At 29.7% G+C, this 19,639-nt stretch overlaps 2 protein-coding genes across 2 annotated transcripts in view; one reads left to right on the top strand and one right to left on the bottom strand.

Moving 5' to 3' along the window:
* Nucleotides 1–6,944, bottom strand: part of LOC127288738 (MATH and LRR domain-containing protein PFE0570w-like) — a 33,052-nt gene extending 26,108 nt beyond the window's left edge. Inside the window, exons 1-2 of the mRNA XM_051316378.1 lie at nucleotides 6,874–6,944; nucleotides 6,736–6,802 (exon numbers count right to left, since the gene is read on the bottom strand). The gene's annotated coding sequence lies outside the window, so the exon portion shown is untranslated. The remainder of the gene's footprint in view (nucleotides 1–6,735; nucleotides 6,803–6,873) is intronic.
* A 4,075-nt stretch (nucleotides 6,945–11,019) lies between these two features.
* Nucleotides 11,020–18,511, top strand: LOC127288740 (uncharacterized). Its single transcript, XM_051316381.1, has 6 exons — nucleotides 11,020–11,159; nucleotides 11,852–12,001; nucleotides 16,735–17,313; nucleotides 17,504–17,796; nucleotides 17,871–18,039; nucleotides 18,115–18,511. The coding sequence occupies exons 3-6, from the start codon at nucleotides 16,827–16,829 to the stop codon at nucleotides 18,312–18,314; spliced, it is 1,149 nt and encodes a 382-aa protein (XP_051172338.1). The 5' UTR covers nucleotides 11,020–11,159; nucleotides 11,852–12,001; nucleotides 16,735–16,826; the 3' UTR covers nucleotides 18,315–18,511.
* The last annotated feature ends 1,128 nt before the right edge of the window (nucleotides 18,512–19,639 follow it).

The following is a 19,639-nucleotide window of genomic DNA, read 5'->3' as shown; positions in this document are numbered from 1 at the left end:
AGTACAGTAGTTTCAGTTGTAGTAATACTAACAACAATTCTATAAAAATAATTTTAAATGTTTTCCAAAAGTTAAAGAAATATTGGTAGGATTATAAAAAAATCATACCTATCAAGTTACATAGGAATTCCTATATTTGTAAAAAATGAATAATTAAATCATTAAATAACATAAAAACTGAGCCGAAAATGAAGGTGGACTAAGAAAATCAACATATTTCCATATAAATTGTAAGCATAAAGTTCCTTTCTTCACTAATGGATGAAATATGTTGTTTCTGTTGAAAGAAGTGAGTAAAGTATCACAATTTATACTCACTTACGTTGTACCCCCTCAAAGACATCAATTAATGATTCCTGAACATTTAAACACTTCCTTAACATTTCTTTTTTGGCTTTATTATTATTTTCTCGAAAAAAATTTTGAACACAAGAATGTTCACGCATGATAACATTCACTTCACCAATTTTTTTTATGTAGCTGTAACATTGCTTGCCATTTCGTTTACTTCGATGAATACACCTATTGATTATGTAAAGGTTTTACAATTTTTATGAAAATTAGTATATTAAAAAATACAGCTGTACATATTTTTGAATTTCAAATTATTTACAATAAAATCTAATGCCAAATATCATTCCTATGTTTTGTCTTTGTTGACTCTAAACAGCTCTACAAGAAGAAAGAACGAGAATATCATTACAATGACTTTGTATCTCCGTTGTAAAAAAAATAATTGTAATGTTAAAATTTAAAACCTACATGTAATTGTACTGTAAAATTTTGGCAACAAAGTAACAGTAATGTTATTAGTAAATTCAGTTTTAGAAATTATAAAAAATGTATAAAGTAAAAAAACATTTATTGGAAATTTAGAAGTTCTAAGAAAATATATACCAATCAAAATTTACAAAAATTTACTAGCTTTTTATTAATTAATTATTAATTAATTAATTATTATTACTAGCTTTTTATTTAGCCTAAAATGGGTCAATTTGATATTTTTAAAAAACAGTCAGTCTTAACCTAAAAAAATTTTCTTTTTAAAAATTATTTACAGAATAATTATCTAATTAAAAGTTTCTATGCAGTTTTATTCGAAGAACAAAAATTTTACTATATTTTATGAACATAAACAAATTTGGTACTATAAAAGCCATTACGGTAAAAACATTTTTCTATAAAGTTTAGAATTTTTTTAAGTATACACTGAAAATTTTTAAAGAATGATGCTGTCTTCAATAGATAGAGCAAAGCTCTCTGTCGAGGGTTAACTGCTGCTCGAATAAGGGCAAGCTGCTTCTCTTTGGCGAGCAGCTGTTGTCCTTTTTTTGGGCACTTTTCAAAATCAGTCAAAGTACAGCAGTTGCTCGCTGAAACTAAAGACAACAACTCTCTCTACAAAGACAGCAGAGTTCCTTTAATTTTTTTAGTGTAGAACAATAAAATTGCGAATTTAATTGAATTATTTCTAAGTGCTGTGTGCCTCAAGAAGATTGTAATATTCATGTGCCTAAGATTTAAAATAGGTATTTGTTTAAAAAGGGCATCTTGTGTCAAAGAAACTTTTTATCTACAAAACAAGACAAGATAGAGATTCATCGGTTCATTATAATTTTGTCTATCGTACATACAGACTTTACAAACATTGTTTAATTCTCATGATTATTTTATTCTTCAATATCGTTATTTTTTATAAAAAAATTATTTTTAATGATTTAAATATGTGGCAAAATATCTTCTAAAATTCGTCTTGATTTATTTTATTTATATTTAAGGATAAATTTCTGCAATTAACATTTTTTTCAACTTAATTTAAGCGATCCTTTTATCCTTATTTATAACATAATCCTTATTTATAACACAGATTGAATATTAGAAATACATTGGGATTAAAAGAAAGCAAATTGTAACTCCAAATAGCTTTACGACTTCGTCATCTTTTGGAAATACACGCAGACTGTCTTTAATATGGTTAAGAGATTTGGAATTATTTTGTAAAAACGACATTTGTACGGTTTTCCTAAAACCTTATTCATCAGTAAAATTATAAAAAGAGAACGAAACGATACCTATCCAAGAATATTTGCATCTTCTACGGTCTTGTCCGAAAGATATGATCTTTTTGTCCGAATTCTGTACGATCTTATTCGAAAAGTAATCTAACATTTGTGTGCCTTTCTTATCCGATATTTTAAGCAAGGAAACTTGATAATTACGGTTGATCAAATTAATTTTAATCTACAAAAATCTAATATGTAAAGCTGTATCTTTTAAATTTTTTTAAAATTGTTATCACATTTATTCACAATTGACAGAAATAACATGAAAATATATACCGAAAAACCAAAGAATTTTGAACAGAAGTATCTTCTTTATATGCATATCCGTCATGGTGTATTGTCGCCATGACCTAAGAAAAAATTAAGTTTAAATATATTAGTGCCATTTCATGAATTTATCGCTTTTCAGAGTAACTTACTAAAATAAATCAAATATTTTTTAAATAAACAATTTTTTTTATTTAGAAAGTGATTATTATCGACCTTTACATTAATATTATAAAAAAATGTTTTATTTAATGGCACATTATTTTTATTGTGTAATTAGTATTTTTTTTCTATAAGTAGAAATACACATTTTTAAAGTGAAATTTATTAAATTTTGATAATGTTATTTGAAAGTTAAATGTTAATTTCATAAAATTTTTGTCAACCAGAATTTATAAAAGAAGTTATTTTATTGTAGATATAAGCGTTTTCCATAAGGAGATTAACAAAGTTTTTATTGTAACAAATTTCAAAATAACAAGTTTTCTATTCCGTAACAGCATCCGGATATTTAAAATATCTACGGACGTCCAAAAATTATGATATCCATATGTATGCAGAAGACATCCTACAAATATCCTAATTTACAGATATCGCTATGATGCATGGACTTGCCAGAATCATTCATGTCGTTTCCTTTTCTGTTCTGTACACGACACATTTACACATTGACTAATGTGTTGTGTCATGACACGACATATTTCTACATTGATTATAGATTTCGTGTTAGCACACGACACATTTTCTCGTCGAATAATGTTTCGTGTCAGAACACGACACATTATCACATCGAATATTGTTTCGTGTCAGAACACGACACATTATCACATCGAATATTGTTTCGTGTCAGAACACGACACATTTTCTCATCGACTATCGTTTCGGGTTTGTATCTGACACTTTTGAAATAAAGAAATGTTTTCGTGTTCGGACCTGACACAGTTAAAAAAATAAAATGTTTTGTGTTTAGACACAACACATTTTCTCATTGAATAACGTTTCGTGTTTGGATACGAGACATAATTCTTTTTTAATGTTTCGTGTCTAGTAACTAAAACATTTAATTAATTAATTTAATTTGAATAATTTATTATTAATTTAATTAATTTTTTAATCTTTGTGATGGGGGAGGGAAAAGAGAGTTGCTAGTTTTTAAGATCACTGAATCCAAATTTAATTTCATAAATGAAAAAAATCAATATGGCGGATTTAATATGGCGTAACAAATAAATTTGTTCATGAGAATATTTTACAGTGAAAAAGTGGGTCCTATCCGGACCTGAAAACACTCAAAAAGTTGTAGTATCGTGTTCGGACACGAAAACTTTTGATTATTTTAAAAGTGTCGGGTGTGGACACGAAAACATTTGAAAATTTAAAAACTGTTGTATTCAGACACGAAAACATTTAATTATTTTAAATGTATCATGTCCAAACACGAAAACATTTAATTTTTCGAAAATGTCTGGTCAGGACACGAAAACATTATAAATTATTAAATGTGTTTGTGTTTGAACACGACACTACACAAAATTGATTTGGATGTGTATAGAATATCCTGTATGATAAGTTGTTAGAGTTCAGCCTAACGTTTAAATATCAGATACAATAAATAGAGTCGACACCAGCAGGCATATCGCAATCATGTGGTTTCCTATGTTTATTATTTACTAAACACAATTGCAATTGACGTAGTTAATACATTTCAAAATATAATCAACTTGTCTTGAACAAATGTAGCTTATTTGTACAAACAAGTTTGTTTGTATCAACCTTTTTTATTGTGTAAAAACTTTTGTGAACCGCGTTGCGTAAGACATCTTGATTTTAACCTTTGTCTTGAACAGAACGAAAAGTAACTACTACAATAGTATAAATACTACAATACAATACCAGATGTCGTTTCGCAATTCTGCGATTCCCTACTTTTATCATATGTGACCTGTACAGCTAAAAAGGAATTTACGTCCAAAAAATCAATTTTTATTTTTTCGATGATTTCATATAAAACGTACATCCCAGCTGAAAAAATTTGTACAAAAACATGTACATTTTCTTGTACAAGTATATTTTCTTGTTCAGGATCTTATACATGTTCTGGTACAAGAATATATCTCAATTCCGAACTGAACATTTTTTTGAATGCCATAAATTGCAAAAAACACGATTTGTTCGGACGTAAGATGACTTTTAACTGCATCTAAGTCACATATTTTATTATTTACGAAACTCGATTAAAATAAACTGCATATATTCCATTTTCCAAACACAAAGAATGAAGTTTACATTCTACATACAATTCAAACTTCAGAAAATTCACATACTAAAATTTCATTGCAAACGATTGAGATTACCTCTGACAAATTTGCAGATGATATCGAAAATTGTTATGAATACAGCAATCAAGCAAAATGCTGTAGATTTGGTAAATTCATTAAAGCCTATTACTTTTACACTAAACAAAAATCAATCAGTTTCTTGCAAAATTTCCGATGCAGTATATATTTTAAAAATATTAAAGCACAATGGAATGTAAAATTCCGAAAGGTCAAAAATTAATAGAAAGCGTTATCCCCAAGTATTTAAACCTGTGTATATGTTGATATTATTTATCACTCTAAATTATTCTCCTACAAAAAAGAAGCAAGGATAGACTCGATTTTTCTAAAATTTGTTATTCTATCAAACTCATTCCAAGACCCATTAATAACAGAAGAAGTAATTAATAAGATTAGTTCCATGAATTAGTAGTATTGAGATTCACAGACCACATTTTGAATATTGGAAATTTTTTTTTAATTTACCTGTTAAAACTTGCTACGATAAATTTGTCATTTGACAAAGTAAATTTTTCGCATGCTTTTTATTATACCCTATTGAAAAAAACACGTATAATTATACGTATGATAATACATATAATAATACGTATAATAAGACATATGAATTTGAAACAAGAATTATACGTATAAATATACGTGTTTATAATTTTTAATATTTAGGAATATATAAATATGGACTATGTTTTTATTAATATATACCTAAATATTATACAATATAGACAAGTATAATTATACGTATAATAGCACGTATAATTTTACGTATAACAATACGTATAATTATACGTATAATTATACGTGTTTTTTTTAAAAGGGTAGTGGGATCTCCATGATGCAAACTAGCCTAGGTAGTATAGGGTTCGGATAATATAAATTTTAATTTTTTTTATGAAATTAAAGTAAAGTATGGAAGCTATATATATTTAATTGAACAAAATATTTTAAATGTGTATAAGTATAAATCCATATTAAATTCAATAAATTAAGTATTAATTCAAATATAAAATAAAATAAAAATAAAAAGTTTTTAAGTTTACTTTGTAATAACTTTGTTTACTTTGCTTTGGGAAATTGAATTTATTCGCTTTAAAGTTTAATTTGGATAACAACATTTAACAAATGAAAAAAAATGTATAGAAAATAAACTTTAAGATTCGGAAAGGCAAAAAAGTTCAGAGAAAATGTTTTACCTAACTGTCAAAATAAGGAAAATAAATTATTTAATGATAAATAAAAAATGAAGGGTAAAAAACTTGAGAAAAACAAATAACTTATATCGCCAGTAAATGAAGGTTAAGTAGAAACAATTTTTAAGAATTAAACTTAGATGTAAGTAATTTTTTAAAAAATGTTTTAATTCCTTCTATTTAAAATTTTTTAGAAAAATTTATTTAAAGGAATTAATATATATATATATATAAAATATATATATATATATATATATATATATATAAAAGACGTTGCTGTTAAAGTTTTAAAAATAGTGAAAATTGTACACTGAAAATAAAATTTGTTTTGAAAAATCGGTTACTTGACTAAATATAACTATGTAATTAATGTAAATATTTACATTAACTAAATAATTTATATTTATATCAAATAAACTATATTTGAATTAATTATTTCCGTATTCGAAAGAAATACTATTTAATTGGCTTTAAAAATAATTATTAGATTCGAAATTTGAATTTATTTAATAAATATTCGCTACTAGACAAATAACGTATGTTATTAAAGGTCAAAAAGATTAAGAAAAAAATTTTAAAATGAAAAAAACTAACAAATTTTGATACTATTTTAATTCAATTATTGTAATTGAAAAATTAAATTACAAAATTAAATTGTTAAAAATACATAAATATCAATTATTCAAAATTAATATTATGTTGATTTGTAAATTTTTTTAAATTAAATTAATTAAAAACACGCTTCGAATCAATCAATTCAATAAAAAATGTTTATAATAATTAAAAAATAAATAAATTGATTATTAAAATTCAAATTAAAATCATCTATATATTTTTAAATTAAATTATAAATAAATAAAATTTGTGACTTTAAAAACTTACATTTAAATAAAAGTTATTCCAATTTTTTAAGGATGAACTGGTTGGAAATGGACCATCAATTATTTTGCTGAAATAAAATTACGTGTTATTAAAATGTTCGACTTTCGTTAATATAATATAATTATTAAACAAACTTACATTTTGTTGAATTTCCAAACAGTTATGGCGACGTTGCAATAGTCTGGTTATGCTTGTTGTCTGTTACTATGGAGTTAAAGGCATAAGCACAATATTTTCCTATAAGGCATAACATCTGAAATGTAACACTACACTAAAGGTACGGTCACAGATCAGCTACGTAAATATGATCGTCATCACTGAACATCAGGGTTGCGTATGGTAGGTAAATAACAGAGTTTTTACGTATATTACGTATGTAAATTACATTAAATTTTTCAAATACAATGCATTTTTTATAGTGGGGGTATAATGCGTATTTTACAATTCTAAAAAACGCATGTAATTTACGTAAAAAACTCTGAGTTATGCGCACGGTCGTATAAATAGGTCTCGAATCTCTGTTGGTGGGGGCATTGGGATTAGCGACCATGGTTTTTTCCAAAACGCTAGTTCTGTAACCTGTTTATACGACCGTGGTTACGCGTAACTGTGCAACTCTGCTGAACATTATAGGATCGTTTCCGATATGGTAGTTTTAGCACATTTTTGATAAAGTGTATACTCGGGAAGTATGCAGTGTCCTTTTTTTCGCACGGAAAAACAAAGACACTGCATACTTCCCGAGTATATACTTTATCAAAAGTGCGACAAATATCCCAATTCGGAAACGGCCCTAAAGAACCCCAATTCTTGGGGGCCTTGGCGTTTTCCAGATTCTCGCCATGAGCGTTCAAGGTCAACGCAGAATAGAAACGTAACCGAAATCGTAACCGCGACCGGAATAATAAGTTACAGAAGGACAAACAATATGTGACGCTTCACGGTGAAAGGGACCTAACGCGACAAAAAATGAATTTTGAGTTTTTTTGGTCAATCAGTAGATTTTGAGTTTCTCTTTCACATGCTGAAGTCAAAAATCGTTTATAAAAACTCGTTTTTGAGTTATAAAACTTTCAACATGAGCATGTTTTGTATCTTTTGCTCACGAAAACCATCACCACTACTAATGCTTGCGGTGTACGGGAGTTGCGCTCGCTTCGTGGATCTTCGACTCTACCTTTCCTTGTCTCTTTTTTCTCTGTCTGAAATCTAACCTCAAATTCCAGTGTCAACAATTCATTCGCAAACTTTTTCTTTTTTCGAATTTAGTAAAAAAAAGTTCAATATTACCCGTGGTTTACAATTTATAACTTACATTTACAATTTTTATGTTGAGTTTTCGTAAAAATTAAACTGAATTCATGATAAAAGTGAGTGTAGTAGAAAGCCGAAGTTACCCGAAGGCCGGAAGCGAGCGAGACACACAGATATACGAGAGCAACGATGTAGTGGTTCAGTCTTTTAACTCGAAAAGGTTCTCAACCTGTTTATGAAAGTGTAGTTTAATTTCATTGATTGAGACGTTGATTGTTCTGTCGTTTTTTAGAACCTTATTTTGTTTACAACTTTGTACAGAGCAAACAACTACATTCATAAAGCCTAAGCAGAATAGCTTCACGAAAGACGTTCGCGAACGAGACATATTAGTTAAAAAAGGACAGAGATATATTCGTATCCTTTTCTATCTCATGCATCTCCTTCGCGAAGAACTTTCGCGAACCTATTGTGTGTTGGCCAATACGCCTCAGGCAGTGCTCAGGCCGTTTCCGAATGGGGATTTTTAGCGCATACTTGATAAAATGTAGGCCGTTTACGAATTGAGATTTTTACGTTTACTTGGGAAGTATACATTTTATCAAAAGTGCGCTAAAATTCCCAATTTGGAAATGGCCTATACTACGGAAGTAAGCAGTGTCCTTGTTTTTTCAGAGCTTTTATAAACAGGTTGAAAACCTTTTCTTGCAGAAATGATTCTTTAGGGCAAAGAAGAATAGAAACGTAAACAGAGTCGTGACCGCAAACGCAACCGAAATAATGAGTTTGAAAAGGACAAACAATATATCTATTGTTTTCTAACTCATTCTTCCGATTGCGTTTGCGATTACGATTTCGGTTACGTTTTTCTTCTGCTCAGGCCTTAAACCAGAACGCAATAAGGACTGAGTAGAATAGAAAGGTAACCGGAATCGCAAACGCAACCGGAAGAATGAGTTAGAGAAGGACAAACAATATGTCTATCCTTCTCTAACTCATTCTACCGGTTACGTTTGCGATCACGACTCCGGTTACGTTTCTATTCTGCTCAGGCCGTTACGTCCCTTACTGTGGTGCGCTATCTGTTGACAACTTTTTTTAATTTTAAAAGTAGGATGTTTATCAATTTTTTTCCAGTTTACACTTACATAAGGCTTCGTTCAAAAATTCCGTATAAATTCATGAAGAATGAGAGGGCAACAAATTTGTAACAACCAGCAAAAAAAGTCGCTAATGTATGTAAAAGAATAAGACATGGGGGAGGGGTTGGTCAAAAAAGGGTAAAAACTTATTTTAAGCCCTCCACAATATTTGACTAATTTTACAAGCGAATGTAAAATACCGCTTATATTATAGGGCAAACGCACAATGGATCCAAGAACATAGTGCGTTATATACAAAAGGACATAAATACATCTGTATTTTTTTCCAACTTATGCATTCTTGTGGTTAATAATACGTTCATCTATTTCGTTCTTATGCTTTAAGCTTTTACGCCGGCGTTACACGCTGTTATGGGACAGCGCCTTTACACATATAACATGACATGACGTCCGTTAAGGTCAAAGTAGAATGAAACCGGATACGGAAACAAGGTATGAGATAAAGAAGGAGAAAAGTAGTCTCTGTCCCTTCTTATCTTATTTTTCAGTATCCCATTCTCGTATCAGTCAGTTCATTCTCCTTTTCCCTTTAAGGCACTTGTACAACTCATTTTGTATTCACTTTAAGGGTACGGTCACACTATCTCATGCTTGCACTGTGAATAAATGCAGAAACATTTGGCCTTCAGTTTGAAGAAATCTAGTAAATGTCTAATAACTATCTAATCATTTTCTAAAAATTTTAGTCGAAACTGGAATGTTATTAAACATTCACTATTGGGATCAGAAATGAAGCGAAACTGACCCACCCCTGAGCCTTCTTGTGACAATTGTCTTGGTTTTTTATTTCTTTCTTTAACATGTGTTAAGAAAGATGGAATGAAAACATGGCCACCACAACAAGGCTCTCACCAGATGGCGTATCGCAGTATTTCAGTGAAGTGTAAACGGCCAAATGTAAAAGTTACTATAAAGTCACTAAATTATCACTAGAGCATCAGGGTGTCTGGTATTAAAACATAACCTCAGCGTAATTTTACAATCCGTGTATTATTGTATAATCTGAGAGATTCTACATTTACATCAACATGTAACTCCACCCTCATAAGATTGGTACGTGGACTTGCACTTGGACTAGACTTTTGCGTCCGACGCTCTTATTGTAGAACCAACTGTACATAAAACCGACGCGTTTTCCAACTTTACAATTTTTAATGCAAATGTTTCTGGGCGGCTTTTAATAATTTCAATTATTTTTAATTAAAAAAATCAGTGTTTTAAAATCATAAACCAAACTTTTTATTTGCGATTGATATCAAAGCTTTAATGGCGTCACTGCGCTTGCAAACCAACATGTCAGTCACGCAATGCAAACATTTACGCCCTAAGCACAACTGAGTCGGTTGCGGTAAATGTAACTTTTGCATACATTTTGAGGTTAGGAGCCCCATATACCGCACCCGACTAGCGCAACCGACTCAGTTGTGCTTAGGGCTTAAGGAACATAATATTATGGTGCGTCTCCAATGGGAACCCTAAGAACAAGCGTTGCGTACACGATGCGTTGGTTCCCATTTAGGCCTTTCTCCAATAGGATCCTAAACTCTTGCGTTGCGTATGCATTGCGTCGGTTGCTATTGGCAACCAATGCTAAAATCAACGCGTCAGTCACGCAACGCAAAAGTTTAGGTTCCTATTGGAGAAAGGCCTTTTGGCTGGTTCCAGAATGGAGCCAAACGCAACGCAGCCCCATTGTGATGCGTCGCGTCTGCGTTACGTTTGGCCCCATTCTGGAACCAGCCTATTGGAGAAAGGCCTACATGTGACTACTCAACACTGATTATAATGGACGCTTCCATTCTCTCTATGTATATATATATATATATATATATATATATATATATAGACAGTGACAGTTGTTGAAATATTTCTTAGAATTGTTTATAAATAATAGAATAATGCATAATAAACGTTTATTTTGTTTGCATTAATGCAAAGTATTGGAATTTAAATTAATTTGATTATTATTTGACAAAAAAAGGATGAAATAAATTGTCATAATGATATGTATGACTTGTGTAAATATAATAATATATGTGAATGTGATGTGTAGAATTTTACTAGCTTCGGACACAGAATTTAAATATAAATTTTATTTAATAAACATAAGTGTTTATTTCATGTTTTGAAATTTGTGGCCTTAGGTCTTTATTAAGAGAATTACGTTATTTTCAATATGTCAAAAATTTTGTTAAATTATTTATTTTCAAAATTTTTTTGTCTATGCATTTCACCATGAACATGGATCTTCAGGACTAGAATTACAAAAACAATTTTTTATGTCATTATAATCAAACACAAAGTCTCATCTATAATTTTAGTACGTACCGCATATAATTTTACCGCATATATTTTTTTGACATATTGAAAATAACGTAATTCTCTTAATAAAGACCTAAGGCCACAAATTTCAAAACATGAAATAAACACTTATGTATATAATTGGTCTACAAAAATAATTGAATTGAATTTATTTAATAAAGTTTTACAATAATCACTTTATAGAATATTTAATTGTCAAATTTAACTCGAGCAGAATTTTTAATCTGTTATCAAATTATATTAAAATCGATGCTTTCAAAAAACTAACCTTAAAATCAGCTATCAGACTACTTGCTGATCTGCTCAAATTACGAAGAATATATAAATTTTATTTTGTTGTCTATTCTACTTAAAATAAATAATTTAAGTTTTTCTAGGTTTTATAATTAAACAGCGACATCCAATAAGCTTTTTTTTCACGTCACATCCGATAATAGAAACGAAGGACTTAACTTAATATTTTTCTATAAAAACTAACAAAGATAGAACCTAAGAACCAGGACGCCAATTTATATAGGAATCATATGGTAAAATACTAGGTTAAAAATAAATAAATTTGAACTCAAGGAGTCTACTACCACTCTCGACATATTTCTAGACATTAATTAATTTTTTTTATATTTCTGACTCAATATTAATACATTTATTCTCTTAAAACTTCAAAAGTTATAATTATCTAATAATAATTCAAAAATGTTAATTGTGTTACCAAAATATTATTTCAAGCAATATTTTATAAGTATTTTAATTTTTTACGTCATGTTCATGGTATACCTTTTTTTTATTTTTAATTGTAATTTAAAATAATTGAGATCTTATAATTTCACACTAGCTTTACTATTAAAAATAAACTGAAATAAGTGTCTAATAGAAGATACATTTTAACATTACAAACAAAAAATATATTTTTTTTAAATGAGAGTTATTTGTACATTTTCCAAAAATCCTAAAGTTACCAGCTTTAAACTAATCTAATCAATTTTAGAAATATTTGTTAAGCTTATTTGTTTATAGTATATAAACTACGTTTTATTAAATTATTTTATGTTGAAAGAGTACTCAAAAAGTGTTTTCAACTAACTTGATATATGACTTGATATTTATTACTTTCGCTTATATCTAGCAAAAATTCGGAACTTTAACTTGTGGACTGAATTGAAATACTGCAGGTCGCTAACCAGTTACATTTATTTTCTAAACTGGCTAAAATATATGCAAAACTATAAAGAAAGTTTTAACTTATTGTTTAAAATAAATTATGTAACTTTAATTACAGTTTTTTACTTTTTTCTTATTATTCTTCTTTAGTAAAAATAAATTTTAAACTTACCTTAAAATTATTACTTATTTCCTATCTACTCCTAATGATTACACAGGCCTGCGAAATTTGAACTTTTTTCAGTTACAAGAACCTGTGGTACTAATTCTCGTAGGTTTTTGCGCGCTGAACACGAATCTGATGTCCAAAATGGCCCATCACGTCAGGATTTTGAGTAATTCAAGGTCAAATGTCCCGAAAATGGCTATTTTGGACACTTTTGGGAATTTTTTCTGGGAGAAAAAATTTTTTTCTTTAATTTTCGAAAGCGCTATCATATAGTGCGTACTCTCAGCTTTAAAACCCATTTTTGAAAATTAATTTACGATTATTTTTAAAGAAGTTATGAACATTTAAATGTATGACCTTGAGTCATTTTTTAAGACTATTAACCCTTAAACGCCCGACTTTTTTGTAGAAATGCGATTTTCGTCATGCTCTGTATTCAAGGGTTTTTGAGGTCGCTGAATACGAATCCGAAGTCGGTTTTTAAAAATTCAAAATGGCGGATCTAATTTCTTCAGTGGTAGAGGAATGAGAGCTTTGAAGCAGAATATGAGCCAATGAAGGTAGTAAGTCGTTTGCGCAGTAGACCAAATTATGTTTCTGCGCATACTTACATGTTTCTGCTAGTTTGGGACACGTTCATACCTTACCCTTATTGGTTGGGAACTCTTCTTACCTGGCCTTCATTGGTTGGGTCCGATGATATTTTTTCAAGATTCGAAATGGCTGATCCAAGATTATGGACAAAAACCAAAATACAGACACAGCCATAAAAATGACTACTAGAAGATTTTTCAATTTAGAAAACTATCATCGGATTTTTACTTAGCGACCCCAAAAACCTTTAAGAGGTCATTTTTATAAATTTACCTCAGTTTTTTAAAGAAGTTGTCCGCCATATTGGATACGCCATTTTGAATTTTTAAAAACTGACTTCGGATTCGTAATCAGCGACCCCAAAAACCCCCGAGTAACGATTTTCAGACGAATTAAATGGTTTTTTAAAAAAGTTGTCCGCCATATTGGATCCGCCATTTTGAATTTTTAAAAACCGACTTCGGATTCGTAATCAGCGACCTCAAAAATCCTTGAATACAGAGCATGACGAAAATCGCATTTCTACAAAAAAGTCGGGCGTTTAAGGGTTAATAGTCTTAAAAAATGACTCAAGGTCATACATTTAAATGTTCATAACTTCTTTAAAAATAATCGTAAATTAATTTTCAAAAATGGGTTTTGAAGCTGAGAGTACGCACTATATGATAGCGCTTTCGAAAATTAAAGAAAAAAATTTTTTCTCCCAGAAAAAATTCCCAAAAGTGTCCAAAATAGCCATTTTTGGGACATTTGACCTTGAATTACTCAAAATCCTGACGTGATGGGCCATTTTGGACATCAGATTCGTGTTCAGCGCGCAAAAACCTACGAGAATTAGTACCACAGGTTCTTGTAACTAAATTTCGCAGACCTGTGTTATTTTAACAGTTTATAACGAAAGCTGACACTTTATTCTAGTTTTATCGTAAAATAATAGGAGACCATTGATAACATTTTAATCCATTTAAACAAATTTAACTTACATTTAGACATTACAGTTAGTTTAAGCCTTTAGTCGGAATTTCAGGGGGACAAATTCTTCAGTTTCATTTTAGGAGTGCTGTACCAAGAGAAAAATTTTTTTTGACTTTTTTCCTTCCATTCAAAAATAAAAATTTTTTTTAACAAAAAAAGCTTCATAGTTTCAAAGAAAATTTCATTGATTCAAAGAAATTTTTTTTGAATAAAAGAAATTTGTTTATTAAATCAAAGAAATTCTAACATTGATATAGGATCAAAGAAACATTTATTTCAATTGAATACAAAATTTCTTTTAAATCAAAGATAATTTGTTTCAAACAAATAAAGTTTCTTTTTATCAAAGAAAAATTTGTCAAAGAAATTGATTTTTTTGAATCAAAGAAATCGTCTTTCTGGGTGTGCATTGCCAAAATGAAGCGCAGCGATCCCGATTTTCGAATAGCTGCTTTCTGTTTTCAATGGAAATGCTACTAACAGAAAAAAAGTGTCGCTGCCATCTCGGCACGCCAGCCCTATCATGAAGATGGCAGATATTACGAAAGCGACACTCTGTTTAGCACAGTAGCGAAACTTGCAGGTAACGCAACGACACTAAATTTCTTTTAGTGTACAAACAATTTATTGTGTCACGTTTGGCAAAGAACCCCTCGCCCTCTCAGTGCGTGACATAATTTTTGAACGTTCAATTACCTAAGAAATTCTTGAAAAAAGTAAATGACAAAGTCATTAATATTTCTGGTTTACTTTTTATGGTAAGATTTATTACATTAAAGTATAAATTACATAATTAAAAAACAAGTCATCTTTATGCAAATGGGAAATATTTTTTTGCATGTGTTTACATTTTTAAATTTTAGGGAGAAATTTTTATTTTTAATGAAAAATTGTCTGGGGAAAAAACGTCTGAGCTATCTGACACAACACTGGTTGAAAATTCATTTACATGATAATCTAAATGACATGTTCACATTTTATGTATATAAACATGTGCAATGTGCATGTTATTAAAATGTTTAACATGTACGGGTTTATGCTTCAGAAATTCTTTGTATAAATGTATTTTTATACATAGTAAGCGAAGATAAATTTTTAACTACAATTACAAGTATGCATAGGACTTTACAACATCCGATTAAAAATATTAAAATTAAATTGCTAAAAATAAATTTTCCACTGTGGCAGAAATCATAATTATACTTTTAAATCCGTTGTTTATCTGCCATTCTTCTTTATTATGGTTTCGTGGCTCAGGGCCGAAAGCCTTATAGTTTCGATTTGGCGTCCGTCGTACACTTGTGTGGTTTCCATCGCAACCGTTTCCATAGCAACCATTACCTCGGGAACCGTTACTATAGCAACCGTATCCATAGCAACCGTTAGCATGGGAGCCATTACCATGGCAACCGTTACCCTAGCAACCATAGTAATTCACAAATAATGTAATTATAAATTATTTCTTATATACAAATAACTTTTGATCAAAATTTAAAAAGCCGCGAAACCCTAGATGTAGGCCCTTTGTGCGTGCTTCTTTTCCTGATTTTTTAGTTATTATAAAACTGAATGGGTTATATTTTTGACAGGGGTGAGTTTTGGAGGTTCAAATCCCCACTGAAACAGTTATGCATAATTACGCATAGTTATGCCTTTGAATATAAGTTTAAGATTTTTAAGCCCTGAGCCTTCACAAAAAAACAATCTATTTCAGATTTATAATTTTTTCATCAACTGTCTTACCACACAGCAAATGTTTCCACATCTTGGATGAAATGTTAAATTTTTGTCAAGGAAACAAGCCCAAAATTTTTTTTAGGATCACATAACACCACATGCTTGGATAGAAAAATTGACCGCAAAAGTACTGTGATCTTAGAAGTAGCCAATGTTATTTAAAAATTGAACTTTTCACACGTAGGGCCCAAACAGACCCTTGGGCCGAATTGTGGATTGCGTACTTTAATGTATTTTTCTTCCTGAACAACTTTTGTAATAGACATTTTTTCAAAAACTTCAATCTTTAAGAGATATCCAACTAACCATCCCGGGACTTTTGATACACCCTGTATATCGTTCCAGTTCTTACAGCTAACTCTAACTAAATCTCAAAATTCGATTTTACATGCAAATTTTCTATATGAATTTTTTTTTGTAAAATATAACAATTTTTTTCACTGATGTAAAAATAAATTTTATTAGTTGTAAAATATAACAACTTTTAATTTTTTAAATTTTAATTTGCGTTTCTTAAAATGTTATTTTTTACAAACAAATTTTTCTTTTTTCTATTAAAAAAAATATTAATATTATATAGAGAAAAATATAACATGAAAAACTTTTTGTAAAATATAACGATTTCAGAACAAAAATTCATACCGTAATGATACCGACTCTATTGTTTCACGACTGATGAAAACGAGACTCCAAGTGCAATTTCCGACAGTTTGAAAAAAATGCATCAAAAGCAGAAATTAGCAACACTTTCAAAAGAAGATATCGAAGATCTTTTAAAAGTACCTGCTGTAAATGAACCAGTGAGTGACGATGAATCCAATTCCTCGAATCAGTCGAAAGCATCGGACGGTGGTGAATTTTCAGAACAAGGCAACTTTTCTGATCAAAGTGCAGAAGTTGCTAGAGAAAAAATGCAGTTACCTAAAGCTCCACGACTTGCATTTTTAGATCCAAAATCTAAATTGGAATTTTATTCTATGCCATCAGCACAGAAAGATGCAACACAACCTGCAGAAGATAAAATTGAAAAGGTGTCGGAAACAAATTCAACGTCTAATAAGAAGAAAGGAAAGAACGGTTTATCTAAAAATTCGAAATCATCGCAAGGTAATCAACAGATTGTAAATAAAAGTTCGACTCAAAGTGGGAAAAAACTTAATGAACCGAAAAATTCAAAATCGGATGCAACAAAGAAGAAGCAATCTGGTAAGAAAATTTTTATATTATATATTATATATTTATATACCTTAAAATGCTATTTTTAATGCGTAAATAATAATTTTCTCTACAGTTAATTTATTATATTATATATTATATTATTATATTCAAAACGTCTCACTTTTTTCAGAATTTTTTTAATTTAAACTGTTTTTATTTTTTATTTTTCTTGTTACAGGTCAAAGGTCTAAAGGAAATGAAGAGTCTCCATTCCCATCTTCTGGAAATGGAGATCTTCCTTTGGCATTATTTGAATTATTAGTGGAAATCCTCACAAGACTAGAGGCTGACATAAAACAGATAAGAAGAGAGATCAATCATTTAAAATCACTGCTGGAGGCAAACAGTGCAGATCATGTACAAGCAGAGAGTCTCGCTGATCGCCATGGTTTAGAGTTGCCGTTGAAAACAGAGGAAGATTTTCAAAAACTTGAAAAGTGTTTCGAGAGCAATTCATTTTCTAAAGAATTCGTAAGTTTAAAATTATATCACTTTTATTTTAATTGTTTTAAAAACAAAATTTTTACAAAATTCATCTTTTTTAGAAACAATCGCTGACAATGCTAATGGACCATGACAATGTCTTAACCAAAACTATTGCGAACATTTTGCGGCGATACCTGTCAAGAGATGTGGCCGTGACATACGTTGCGAAAAAACCAACTAAAGACAAAAAATTGTTCAAAGACACCTGTTTCTGCAAAAAAATGCATGGTAATATAATTATTTACATAAAAATTACTAAAATATATTTAAATGGTAAATTATTTTATCATATTAAATTTTCAGATGCGATCGCTTCAAAAATGGAGAGAGAAAGGAAGGCATTCACTGATAAAGCCTTTTATCAAGCATTGGGGCAAGTTTTAACGAACTCAAAAGATTGGGAAGGACACAGGCAATTAAGAAAAAAAGTCCTGGCTGAACTTGACATTCCAGTCATCAACCCTGAAGATTTTTCAAACAACTCAAAAGAGCGTGAACCCTAATAAGGTTTTTATAAGTTAAAAGTTTCGTCTATCCAAAAATCTTAATTGTGAACCAAAGGATTTAAACCTTATTTTTAATTATTATCTTCAAAGTTAAATTTCAATTTAACAAATCGTTTTTTTTTTTATTGAAAACTAAGATGTGTTTATTCTTAATACAACGTAATTCTTAAAATTATTTATTAAGGAGAGACCGAGACGGCATTTTACCTAATTAAAGAAATTTAAATATTGAACAAAATTTTATTACTAATTTTTTGCAAGGAATTTAACTGCCATAAAAAATTAAGTAAATAATTATTTTGACCAATTTTTCGAAAATTTAAAATAAAAAAAATTTATTTTTTGATAAAAATGAAATGTTACTTTTGTAATATATTTTATGTTAAATAAAGAAAAAAGTAAAATTGAAAAATATTTTTTTATTATTTACGTATACTAATTATTCTGGCTAGGCAGAAACTGCATATTTTAGTGACGTGGAACTGGCTAGGAACACTATATTTTGCTAGGCAGGGCCTAGACAGTGGAACTGTCTAAAATCTAGACGTTGCTAGCGTTACATCCCAAGCTCAGGCCTGGCCAGTTTTCCCATCTAGTTGCTAGATTGAATCTAGCACAACTGGACAGTTTCTCATACACTTCCACGACAAATTTCTACACGGGCTGATTACAAATCTATGATTCAAATTATGAAAATCAAAACCACGTTGTCATAATAACAATCATAAAATCGTTTACTAGTTCGTTTTCCTTTTTTTTAATTTTTAAAATTTATTAATTTTAGTAACTATAATATACATATAATGTTATATAAATTAATTAGACAATTTGCGGAACTTTAAATATCTTTTATGCATGATATAAGACGAAGTAATTTTGGTTAGGTAATAGGTATAACAGTACTGAGCAAATGGTATAAGGCCTAAGCAGAATAGATTCTTGAACGGGAACGCAATCGTAAACGGAAACGTAAGAATGAGTAAGAGAAGGATAGCAAATATATTTATTCTTCTCTCACCCATTCTTACGTTTCCATTCACGATTGCGTTCCCGTTCAAGAATATATTCTGCTTTGGCTCATAGGCCCAAGAACTTTGTTTTTTATTTTGTTTTGTGCTGCAATGAGCACATCTTCTTTGTCAAGCGATTGGTTGGAGTATATGATTGGACTACCCTACTGAAAATTCTCATGTAGGATCTTATATTGGATCTCACATAAATTCATATATTAAAATCCACATAAAATCCTATGTGTCATGTAAGAAACAATATAGGATATTATGAAAAATCATATAGGAACTTGAGACATAATTTGAAGTGGG

This window comes from Leptopilina boulardi, unplaced genomic scaffold (genome assembly GCF_019393585.1).
Source record: "Leptopilina boulardi isolate dan_hultmark-lab unplaced genomic scaffold, ZJU_Lbou_2.1 LbouV2_393, whole genome shotgun sequence".
In the NCBI taxonomy this organism is placed as follows: domain Eukaryota; kingdom Metazoa; phylum Arthropoda; class Insecta; order Hymenoptera; family Figitidae; genus Leptopilina; species Leptopilina boulardi.
This window is presented reverse-complemented; position numbering and strand designations above follow the sequence as displayed.